The sequence below is a fragment of the Astatotilapia calliptera genome, chromosome 3, assembly GCF_900246225.1.
Source record: "Astatotilapia calliptera chromosome 3, fAstCal1.2, whole genome shotgun sequence".
NCBI classification, from domain to species: Eukaryota; Metazoa; Chordata; class Actinopteri; order Cichliformes; family Cichlidae; genus Astatotilapia; species Astatotilapia calliptera.
In genome coordinates, this window is record NC_039304.1 from 7,905,183 (window position 1) to 7,918,136 (window position 12,954).

At 39.1% G+C, this 12,954-nt stretch overlaps 1 protein-coding gene across 1 annotated transcript in view; it reads right to left on the reverse strand.

The window, feature by feature from the left end:
- Window positions 1-124: 124 nt before the first annotated feature.
- Window positions 125-12,954, reverse strand: part of chrnb1 (cholinergic receptor, nicotinic, beta 1 (muscle)) — a 28,335-nt gene continuing 15,505 nt past the window's right edge. Inside the window, exons 9-11 of the mRNA XM_026161599.1 lie at window positions 9,003-9,178; window positions 3,829-3,976; window positions 125-3,299 (exon numbers count right to left, since the gene is read on the reverse strand). Coding sequence (XP_026017384.1) covers window positions 3,153-3,299; window positions 3,829-3,976; window positions 9,003-9,178 — 471 coding nt within the window. The 3' untranslated portion in view covers window positions 125-3,152. The remainder of the gene's footprint in view (window positions 3,300-3,828; window positions 3,977-9,002; window positions 9,179-12,954) is intronic.

A 12,954-nucleotide genomic window follows, 5' to 3' on the forward strand; every position in this document is an offset into this window, starting at 1 on the left:
GTTTTTAATTTCAGCTTAATATTGTCTGTGTCCTTGCATTGATATAGAATCCTTCCAAGCCCATCTTTTACGCAGATCCACCATTTTTTGAGTAATCCTGAATATAAAGAGAGAGACAGCGACGAACCACCACAAACACTGAATTTATTGTCTAATTTTCCTACAAATCAAAAGTAGCAAAATCGATTATGCAATTTAAAAATAAAAAATGATTTTAAACCAAAACAATATTTCAAGGCCGTGCCTGTCAAAGACGATTGTTATTTCCATGTGCGTCAACGTTTTTTGCGTGACATGGCGTACAAACCCATCAACATTTAGAAAGGTCATCTCCACACAGAAGGAAGGAAGTGGCACAGAGATACAGACAAAAGCAGGCATTCACAGATTTGACACTGATTAAGTCAGCTACAACATGAAGAGGAAGAGCAGGAGTGGAGGGGGGCTGCAAAGCAACTTGCAGTGTCACAGCAACCATAGACAGGCTAAAGTTTAATCCCTACAATATATGAGATTTGCAAAGTTGGGTGCATAGAACAGTATCAGCTGATCTGCAGGGATTGTAGACTGGGTTTGACTTTGTGACCTCCATCAGTTAATGCTATGCTTATTTATATTTATGTTCATAGAAATAGTGAAATATATTTTTTTTTACTGTTTAAAACAATGTTGATGTTCTGGTAAAAAAAACCTAAATTGATTAAATTATGAAATAAACTTGTTTTGAGAATCTTTCTAAACAGCACAAGTGATGGGGTTTGTCTGTTCTTTAGGTACAAATTCCTATAAAAACTATGGCTTTAGTCACACTGTGATTTAAGGAGCTGAAAATGAAAGGCTCTGCTTCACAGATACTGTGGCGTGATGAAATCTAGAATTACCAAACTTCTTGGCAGGAGCAGGGAGGTGATGCCAATACTGATGGAGAGGTCTTAGTAAAAAGCACCTCAGCATTGCTGATTCTGAGTTTGATGTGAGCTCGAGGCAAGAAAAGATGTGGATGAAAGTATAAAAATGGAGATGGATGTTTTTTGCCATAGAGGGCTGCGAGGTCTACAAGCGTAATGATCGATGAAGCAAAGGCCCCCGAGTGAACTCCGGATTCTGCTCTATCTCTGATCCTTCGTGTTGCTTTTTACGAAGCTGATGTCTATATTTCAAGCCTCATAAAGTTCATCTTTCCTCCATCCCCTACTCTCTGTCTCTGCCTTTAAATTTCTCTCCTCTCAGTTGGGTCATTCCATCCTCTCTCCCTCATGCTGGTGAGCCTTTCCAGTGTGAAAACATAAAACTATAAATCAACAGCAGATTGAAACTTAAGTGAGGGGAAAATGCCTCTGACTTGACCTCCTCTGAGATGCCATTCTCAGCGTGAATACATCATTCAGAATGACCTCTGTGTTTGTTTTTGTGCAGCCTGGCTTCTCAAAGCTACTCTTTCATAGAAGGTTATGTGTTAGACGGGAAAGGGAACAAGTGCAATTCAACCACTAGTGTAGCGATAACGTCACATATGGTGGTCTATAATACTGAGGGGCTATCAGTGCTGTCGCCAAGGTGGGCTGCCGTGGACTGGCAGAATTTCAGCCCCCAAATACTTGCGCTAATAGATCTCAGTGAGAGAGTGTATTTACACAGAGAAATAACAGGGAAGCCCATGCAGTAGTGTCCGGTGACCAGTGCCAACATGTGGGGATATTAATAGCAGGGTGGGCAGGTGATAGCATTCTGAGAACAGATGGAGCCTTTGATATTCTCCCCTCAGATCTCTATTTAAAAGACAAAAGCAAAATGAAAGCACAAGACCAAGAGGACAGGTGTGGTAAAAGGGACATGCAGCATGCGTGTGTCCAGACAAAACGAGGCACCGAGAGGCACGAGTCTTCTCTATTATTGGGAATTCCATTGGCTGTTGGTGCAGCAGATGAATGGGGTTGGTGTGCTGCTCCGTTACATACACCAATGCCTGAAATGCAGAGGATTACTGTGTCTGCAGAAATATACCGCAAAGCATGTGCCACTCTCCAGCACATTCTGACATGGGCTTGCAGCACGCTCATTATAGGGCCTGGTTTGTCTTGGTGTTTATGTGTTAACACCACATATGAACACCCAGTCCTGGAGCCACACTTCAAACCCTACTACAGCTAATAACAAAATAAAAAAATCCCACGCTGGTAGTTTATATTGTAGCATTTATACGCATGTATGGTATGCTAACATTGGTTTAGTAGTTACATTTCATGCAATTTCATCAATGCATTTATTATTTTTTGTTATTTTAATTATTTTAAAAATTTAACATACAAACTGTCACTGGCAACACATCTGGAATTAGGAGAAGGTTTTGGGCCAGATTAATCTTCTGAGGTAAACCTACCCTGACTAAATAGTTTGGAGACTTGTGAAATGTAAGTAGTTTTTCATGTGATGTACATCAGAATTGTTATTTTCTTTGTTTTCTTTTACAAATTCTGGTTGAGTCAGGTAGAGTCAGCATCGATGAAAATTATTGCCCCAAATTAACTAAATTTCACCATAGGATGATGGGTGTGTCCATGTCTGCAACAGAGTGTAACCCTGTTAACATTCTGGTATCCAAGTCCTTACAGTGGAAACCTAGCCATTTATTTTGGTTGAAGCCAAAACTGTTTGGGGTTTTTTTTTCAGCTGTTTTTGATTTCTGTGTGTCCGATTATTGTCTTTGTTTCTATAATGAGAAAACTTGGAAAGCAATTATATAAACACAAAAATTGCATATTGTAATTGCCTATGAATGGAGCTAGGGTTGGGGTTATCTAGACCATAGACCTTATTTAGTCCTAAATTATAACCCTAATCGTAGGCTTGCAAAGTACATTATATGAATTTGGGGTTTTGAAAGCTTTTCTCCCAAATCTAACAAACACAGTAAAAGTTTAAAATTCTACAAATCTAAAAAGAACACCATAAAATCCATATGGTTTGTCAGTTACTGGCCCTTTAAGTACTAGTACAGCTATAATTTAAAAAGGCATTGTGTGTTTTGTGATGAGGCAATGCATTGGAAACTGTACTTATTTTAACAGTTACAATTGTCTTCCTCTACATGTACATCAAGGGATTCGTAACTTCCAGCAACATGGTTCATGAAAATCAGACACCCCTGTGCTTCAGAAGGGCTTGAAGGGGTCCGTAGGGGTATGGTTGAAGCTAGCATCGGCGAAGATGGCCAGCGTGCCCACAGTGGTGAAAACGACGAAAATCCACAGGAACATCCGGTCCACCACCATTGCCACATATTGCCAATCTTCTTTCAGCTAAAAGAGGCCAGCGAAAGACAAGAGATTAAAAAGAGAAAGAATGGGTACGATAGAAAGAAAATGAATATAAGGAAAGGAAAACAGTGGGAAAATGGCAAAAGACAGACAGACACAAGAGACAAAAAGACAACAGTACAAACGTCAGAAATTAAAGCCATGTTGTTCAGATAAAAAGTAGAGAGGAAGAAAAAATGGAAGGACAATAAACATATTAATGCTCTAAGGTTTAAGTAAATGATAGCTCTAACCCTAACCCTGTGATAATATGTTGGTTCTCCTCAAAAATGTCATCTCAAATCTTGACAATTAGGGGACAAAGAAAACTGTCATTCTAAGTGATATGCATTACAAAAACACTTTTGCTTGGTTTATGTTTAGGGTTAGGGGTCATCACTAAAGACAACTTAGATATTCAGTGATTAAGCTTTATCTGTTGAATGCTCGAAATGATCAAACCCTGCCCTTCACTCCAGATGTGACCTTGTGGATCTTAGAAGGTTAAACGTGCTCAAACATTCAAACTTACCGCTTCATAGTCTTTTTCAGCCTGCAGAGCCTCGGCTATGTATGTGATGGCCTCTATGGCTGACTTGAGCTCATCAGGTAGTGCAAGGTAGCTACTGGGGCCATCAATGAACTTCCTCAGGTCTGTGCATATGCCATCCGGCTGGTACCTTCATGACAGCACAATTATAATAATGTTACAGAAAAGTATCAATAATAAACAAAATATTGTGATGGTAAATATATATGTCTGGACGGATTCAGGAAAAAGACAGAGTGTCAACACCCAAAGACAACAAATGCACACGAGCGTGCAGAATGTAGCGATGTGTGAGCAGGTGTCAGCCCACGCTAATTAAAAGCTGTAAAATAGCTCAGCTTTTATGAGCTGGGCTGCGCGTCTCCTTTGCACTTTACTGTCAACCACAGAGGAATAATGAGAAGGTCAGAGGAGCTCCCCGGGTCCCCCTCTGCGAGTTTGTACAAGGCGCTGCCCTTCACAGGCTGACCAAGCTGCTCTGTGTGTGTGTGTGTGTGTGTGTGTGTGTGTGTGTGTGTGTGTGTGTGTGTGTGTGTGTGTGTGTGTGTGCATGTTTCTGTGTTTAGTTGTTGCCCTTAGTTACCAACTGTCAGCTGCTACTGGGTGCCAGGAGTTATTGGGAGAAGCTAGTAGAAAGGTGTTGTGTGTACCTGTGTGACTCTGCTGTCAGTTATAAATACTGTATTAACGTGACAGTTCTAACTTTAGAGGTCAAGTTATTTTTCATTTCTTTATTTTCAAAACATAGAAAGTAAAAAATGTGTTACGTCAGTTAGTTACATCGCAAAAAGACAATCTTCGAAGGCACTATTATTGAACTTTATAATTTGCAATTATTATTTTATTTTATTTTATTATTATCATGTCTGCTTTCAGACTAGTTAAAACAAAATATCCAAAATGCTTTTTTACAATTGTTTACAATTACAAAACATTTTATATTTATACAAATTAATACATATGTAGTTTACATATTTAAATACATGTATTTATGATGTGAGTAATTTATTGTTAAAGGGTATTTAACATTGTTTTGAATAAATAATGCATGAAATTTTATGACTCTCACCAATAACCTCAGACAAGCCTGTTATTAGAAGTTAATTCGTCATCAGCACCATAACAATATGATCAAACAAGTCGTTAAATATGACCAAAATTTGTAATATATAGTTAGATTAGATCATGCTAACTGCTAACTGAAGCCTGCCTTGTCATTGATGAGTTACTGTTGCTATGACAATCTGGAAGTAAATGTGCTCAACTAAAAATCAAGAGCTCCCGCCATCCAGCCAAGAAGTAACGTACACGTGTGAATGCCCTGTTACTACTAGCACTATAATTATGAATGTTAGCCAGCTTTAACATCTGGTCAAACAACAGCAAGTGTGTCAGTCTAGTATCAAAAATGTTAATTGTACTAAAATGGGCATTGTGGCATTATTTCTATCAGTCTGCTCTCATGTGTCTGGATTTAAAAGCAAGAGAAAGACCGTGTTTCTAAGTTAGTCAGCACACTCTCGCACTAGCAACACAACAAGTCTTACACTTTCCTTCTTTTTCTACCCCCCAAAAATGTATGCTCCTGGAATGTATTACTTTCAAATATCTGCTCAATACCATGAAAAAAAAAACATAACTTAACAATTCATTGTCATGAACATAAAAACATTTTACTTTTTCGTGGCTATTTCACAAACCTCTGTTCAGATCAGACCGTTTCTTATGAATTCAACTTGTTATCATCAGGAGGATGGAATTCAGACTTCTTGTTGAACACTGATATAGTCTTGCTTCACACAGTTGATCATTTACATTACATAACTCATTCTATAATTTTTCGGTAATAATTCTTGCACGGAATCATGCAGCATGTCCTTCAACAATGGCACATTAATTATGTCCTTGTTGCCTTCAGCAGAAAGACACACTAAGACCTCCTATACTTCTATGAACTTACGAAGTCATACAGCATGCAAGCACATCACAGCTGAAGTGCTTTTCTGAGTAGCATTGCTTAAGTTCCAGCCTAAAACTTTATGGATTTTCACCTGACATTCAATAACCTCTACAAAGGCAGAGCAGCTGCTTTTCTTATGAAACACCTCAAATATTAAACACCTCCTTTAAAAAACATTGCAAAAAAACAAAAAAAAACAAAAAAGATTGACAAGATAGGCAGGTATCCACCAGAGGGCAGTGTAGCACAACGTTAAAAGTGGTAACCTCTCAGGCAGGACAGAGGAGACAGCTGCTTGGTATTCTTTGCATGAAATTAGAGGTTTGCAACGCAGCGCTGCCACCGCTGCTCATCCTGCGAGTGTGGCAGGTGAAGAATCTGTGACCTAAGAAGGATGAAGTCCTAACAGGTTGAGAGAGAAAGGAAAAAGGGAGGGGGAGACACAGTGTGGCCTCTTAACCCCCTCCTCCCTTTTCCCTCCTGTACGGCTCAAAGCAGCACTTCATCAGCGAGAAGTAAATGAGTATTCAGGAGACTAATTCAACTAAAACTGGCTGCGTCTGGTGCCAAGACATGCACTAAACCCAATTAAGAGAGGCGCGCGAATGTACGTGTGGACCCAAGAGAGATACTGCTGTCTCATCAAATTCCTCTAACAGAGCCCCTCCCCCCTCACTGTTCATTCACCTAGACAGTGACTCTAATGTGTCAGAGTCCATTTGGGTGGGTCATTATTGTTTTAGCAAAGATTCTTTCCCTCTAGACATATCTAATTTCTCCCAGGAGTAGAGACTGAGGGACAGCTACACTGTGAAGCAAACTTCATGGTGTATTGTGAGAGCAGCAGGAATGCACGTTAGTTGACAGTGTCGTATGGCTGATTGGGAAGACATACAGGTCCCCACCCTATGTAACTACTTAAGGAAGGTCAAAGAATTTTCATGCACAAAGGATCGAGACTGGGGTTACTGTAATTCAATTTGTTGCCAAATTGTGCAACACTGGCCTGCATCCAGCTCTTTACTCAACATCATCGGCAGCCCTCTGTGGAACTTTTGATATAAACCTGCAAACTGCGTTTCAGTGGAGGTGTTTGGGTTTATAAAGCTATATATATATATATTGTAACATCTCAGAGTACTTTAAATAAAGATAAGACCTTGGCAGTAGTCATTACTGACACTCAGACATCTGTCACTGAATAAAACAAAGGTCAGAAAGACCTCACAGAAGGAGATCTTAAACAGCCAATCTGTTCCTTCTTTGCAACAGCTCCATAAATGATGATTTGACAGTTTAAGCTTCAGTAGAAAGGGCATCGATACAATATGTGACAATATGAGACTTCAAAGAAGATATTTTAGTGCATTTAGTAAAATATTTTGGCATAGCAAAAGTACATAAAGTATAGTGGATGAAGTAAAGTGCATTTAAATACAAACACACACAAACTGCCTGGATCTCTCAGTGTAGATGAAAATGGAGATGCAGGAGGAGAAGGAACAGATGTGATGTGATAAACGTTTATTAAGAGCAATGACAGATGGAGGCTGGGGAAACCAGAGCTTCAGACATAACCTACTATATGAACTTGAGCCTTAATTAATGCATTTAATGTGGAATCAACCAGTAACACTGGCAGCAAACCAGCCCCAGAGCATGATGCTACCACCACCATGCCTCACAGCTGGTACAGTGTTACCTTTAAATCCTCACCTTTATTCTAAACATGCCTCCTGTCATTGTACCAAATAGCTCAGTGTTTGTCTCATTGGACCATAAAACCTTTCTGGCTCGGCTTGTCCAAGTGAACAGCTGCAAATTTTAGTCGAGCCTTGTTAAGTTAAAAGACAATGTGGAACCTCCATCTCCGTTTATTAAACAATTTAAGTGTTTAATTTGAGTCTGTATGCAGACTTCTGACCGTGTGGAATAGAGAAACCTGAAAATAGTTTTTGGACCCAATTCTTTTTTTAGTTAGTTAAACCTTGTATTGGATTATCGGATGATACAGGCGTTTCACATGTGGTTATATACGTTGTCTTTTCAATTCTCTCATCAGGAAAACTGCCACAAAAAAATTAAGTATTTTTGTAAAAAAATGAGTGGGCTAAAGTGCATCCATAACTTTCCTTTACACATATTTTGGTTTTGATTTTGTTAAATAAATAATGACACTGTGTAATATGTTGTATTTTTGTCATCTGAGCTTGTATTTAAATATTTCTAGAACCATTTATAATTATGTCCTGACATATAGAACCTTAGAATTGAAACGGGGTGTACCTTCGTTTTCACATGACTCTAAATATGTGAGAATGTGGAGATGGTTCTCATATTCTGAATAAATGTTCTCAGGTAGTGTAGAAAAGCCCTTATAGCTAATGAACAGGGATCTTCTTTCTTCTTCTTCTTCTTCTTCTTCTTCTTCTTTTTCCTTATTGTGAGCCAAAAAACATTGGATAGATTTCGTTGGCCTCACTGAGAGAATATATTATGCAGCACAATGTAATAAATGTGTGCACGTATAGGTGACAGAAGAGGAGAGGAATTACTTCTTGTGCTGCAGCTGCTGCTATTATGGTAGCATTTGGTATCTTTAAATATGGTGTTTGTCTGTTCAAGAGGCTCTGTGCTTTTAAACACTGTTGAATTTAATTCAAAGTGAAAAAAGCACCTAAAATATAACAGAATTTTAATTCGTCTTAAGTTGAGGTGGTAAGCGCTAAGGAGGAAACCTGAACTTCTATGAGTGCAAGGTTGTGTAGACACTAAAGTGATATATATTTGAATCCATTTCGACATGACATCAAATCAAATTTGTTTATTCTTAATGTATTTGATCTTATTTTACTGCACAAGTATTGTTTCTAAAGTAATATTTGGAAAACGCATCTAATGATATATATATATATAATGGAATTAAACTTATATACCAGTATGTGATTCACTTCAAGAATCCCATAAGACATAACAGAGACAAGAGCAGTCGCTTCTCATCCTACTAATGATGAATGGAATCTCTTCATATCCATCTGTCCGGGTTTTGCCTGAATCAACAACTGTTCACCTGCTCCACTTCACACATGCTGTTTCTGGGTTCATTTGCTTTTTCTTCAAACATGCAGGCTAAACCAAATCCAGGCACACTCACAACCACGAGAGCAAGCATGTGCACGTATAAGCCTGGCTTTACCTGTTGGGTTTGGGAAATAAAATGGAAGAGTCAGGTTTCCGGATGAAGTATTCGTCAGAAGCTATGCTAATTGCAGTGACTTTTTTTTCCCGGCGGGGTACGGTCTCCAGAGACAGGGGGGTCTCCACCTTTGGCCGCAGCATGCCCAGGTAAGGAGGGAGCATGTGGATGAAGATCTAGGTGGAGAGTAAAGGCAAAGAAGAACAGAGATACTTTTACAATTCCCATTAAAGACAGTTCGGCCAGAAGACTGTTTCCATGTGGAGAGATCCCCAGGTTTTAGGAACAACCTCACCTACTTCCAAGACTGCGTGGAGGGGGACAATGATCTGGTGAGGTGAAGACTCCAGCAACATTTAAAACACAAGGGAACAGCTTTATTTGCAGACCAACACTTTTGGCTTGTGGCCTTCATCAGGGTTGCCGAAACACCATGTTTCCATGCGCAGTCATTTATATATAGGCATGTTGTATACAGCGCTTTGAGTACTCCGGGAGAGTAGAAAAGCACTATATAAGAATCAGTCCATTTACCATTTATCATATTTGTCAGCATGGCTCTGTTCTAGGGTTTTCCTGCTCTTCCACACATACATGCAAAGTATAAAGTGATAAATGTAGAAGCAGGAGCTGGGGTGGAGGCGGTGGCAAAGCAGCTTGCAAATGTGATACTGGGATTTCCTATTCCTATGAAGTTACTTAAATTTGAATTTCTGACTATGTAGACATTAACATGTATTTGATTTTCTACAATTTATCACAGTGAATTGCTGTATTATCAGAAAAAGACTGCATGCAATTGCCAACATGCAACATTTCTGGCAGGTTTTTGGTTGGTATGCTTAAAAATCTCATCTCAGTAAGATAACTTTTGTCTGATTGGCTAATTGATTAGTTTAAATTTAAGGGCATAAGTTGGACTAGAAAAAGTTGATAACTTGCAATATATGTTATTTCAATACACAGTAAAAGTCACATTAATATCGAATCATGAATGAAATATTGTGTTAATATCATATTGTGGCATGTCTGGTGATTCCTGCCCTCTCTAGATTAAATAGTGCACCCTATATAAGATCAGCTTAGCCTTCAGATGCTGTGGACTGGCTCTGAGATTGGTTCATTTGCTGGAATTGTTGCTAGGCTTTTCTTTGTGGCCTGTCTGAGCAAACTCTATGCTCATCTTCAGAATTTAGCAGTTTCGAGATGTTAAAAAACGCATTTCATAGCATTCATTTATGAATGTGTAGATGTGCATTTCTTTTGCTGAAAAAAGACCACAGAAGTTTATTTGCTGTATATTTTCAGTCAATAGCTTGTTAGCACTCACACCTCATGGATCCATCATCTTTGCTGGCATTAAAAGTCCATTTGTTAGGATTCGTGTTTCATGATTAAGGGGACAGCTGGAGTGCACTTGCCCTGTATTTGCCTATTAGAGATGACAAATAGTTCTAAATATTGAATTTTGCAGTAAGATAACCTTTGAAAGCAGTTGCTGCTGAATGATGTGGGTGGAGAAACTAAATGGGTAATGCTTTCCAGTTCTTCAAAGTCTCCTTTCGAGGTTTTCTTCGAACACAGTACATAAGTCTGTGTGCTTCAGTGAAGCACTTCAGTAAAGGATTCAGGCTGTCCTGGGCACAAGGGAGTGTAATTAAAACAGAAAAAACAGTTTGATAGGACATGATAAAAATTAAGTGCGTTGAGTCTTCATCAGAAGCTGTCGGACTTGGAGCTCCTTTGATATCAATATCAAGGGAGTCAATGATAAAACAGCACGTCAGGGTTGAACTTTAGCCTTGATCAATATCATAAATGCTGTAAATGGCTGCTCTATCTGCGCTTTGAAGTGCTTTCATATTCTTTTTGTGAAAGAACTCCTGGCTCACCAGTATTGACAGATGGATGTCAATAATAGCCCCCTGGCGAGGAACATAAACTGGCAAAAACTCAATAGCGAATTTAATAGTGATTTTGAGTTCATTTACAACCAAACGTCCACGCCTTTATACAACTTCCAGTATGCGTCAGTTTCACCTGCTGTTTCTGCCATGTTTCCTAGCTCTCAGTCCGAGGCAGCACATCAGTGAGTCACTCGCTGGAGCCTGATAGACTTGACTGAGAGCTCTGAGACATGATGGAGGGTCCTTTTTTAATGTAATTTAAATAAAATTTAATAAACTTTACTATTTTTGTTCACTCCCACAGCAGCAGTAAAGAGTAGATGGTCACAGACAGTCGTTGGTGAAGAAAATGGAGCATTTATAGGAAAATCTTTCTCTCAGGAGTTTGTTCAGGCCAGAGTGGAAGTGGAATGTGTGAGATTTCAAGTCAGAAATGCCGAAAGAAACAGACGGACTGACTGGGACATTTATGAACATTTTCCATAGAAATGATACAATGGCACTATCAATTAGACATTCAAAATATTGTTAGTAATTATCATAGATCAAGCAGAGAAATGTCAGAAAATCCCCAATTGTCTCTCAACTGTCTTCCTTACTGATACTGTGTGACATCTGTCTGATTTCCCACAGCTTGGCTGACAATGAGCAGTGAAAATAAGAGAGGAAACAGCACCTCGGAGAGCAGCACTTCATCTACAAAGACCGTATTCCTCAACAATGGCTGCTAAAACTCTGATAGTATTGCTGTTGAGTGTGTGTGGTGCTCGGGCAGACACCACAGAGAGACGTAAGCTCTGCACTCGAGAGCATCTAAAGCATCACCTGGTGATGGAAAAGAAGGAGGAGGTGTCCTAGTCGTCTGTAGTGACTGTCTGGAGAAAGAAAACGAAACACTGAATTCAGCCACCAAGATGGGGGTGGAATAAAGAGCAGCACAGTTAATGTCTACCTAGAGATGGGCTGAAATGCTGAAATAGGATATGACCATATTTGGAGGGTCACTGTTAGCTGTGTCACCAGGTGCATCAGTAATTAACTGTGATATTAAATGTGCAACAAATTTTAGCAAGCAATAATGGGATTAAACAAAAAGCATACGTAGCAGAAATCTGAAGAGCCAGCTGCTTTGTGTCTGAATACAAGCAAACGCTGAAGGAGAAACATAACTTTAGGCCATAAAAAAATTACCCCAGTACATTTCATACTAGTCATTAATAGGGATTAATATTGAAATCAGATATGGAAACAAACACCATTTAACAGGCTCTAGACAGCCTACTACATAAATTTGGTCATTTTCTCTGAGACACACTCACTTTAGGACTGGTGGCCATTACAGGAAGTTTTTTTCCTTAAACTTAAATATTTGTTCTTTTAGTGGCTGATTGACCAGCCTTAAATTAGGCTTTTGAAACACAGAAACAATAAATACAAAATTAATCATTCGTTTCTTTCTAATGTTTTGCGTCCAAAAATGTCTTCCTTTCACATTTTATTGTTTCTTTAATTACCCACGAGTAGGAGTGAAACAGAATCTATGCTCCTCCTTTTCCTCATCAATCCGGCGCCAAGCAGTTCAATTAAGCCACGGAAATCTGCCCAGTGTGTGGGAGCCTTTCTGTGGTGAATGTACCCTGAAACCATGACAGAACTTGGACCAAAGCACAGAGCTGCTACTTACGCCTGTAATTAGCTTCACACAATGTACACTGGGGGCAACAGCAACTGATGGAGGTTAATGGTATAACATGACGTTTAAAGTGTCGAGAACTATGTGGACCTAATTGAGTAGTCTGCCTCGACCCACGCTAACACAGCTTTCAAAGCCAAATTAATGCCAAAGTTTAATTCATGTATTTCAGGTGCACAGTCTTTAACATGATGACCCATTAGCCATTTGAATATACAAGACAGTGACCATTTTCAAGATGCTAACAACTGCTGGTAAAATATAATTTTTTGAGGTGGAGTCTTGATTTTAGTTTTCATGCATGTTCACAATGTAGAAATATACTTCCTAACCCTCAGGTTACTCATAAGCT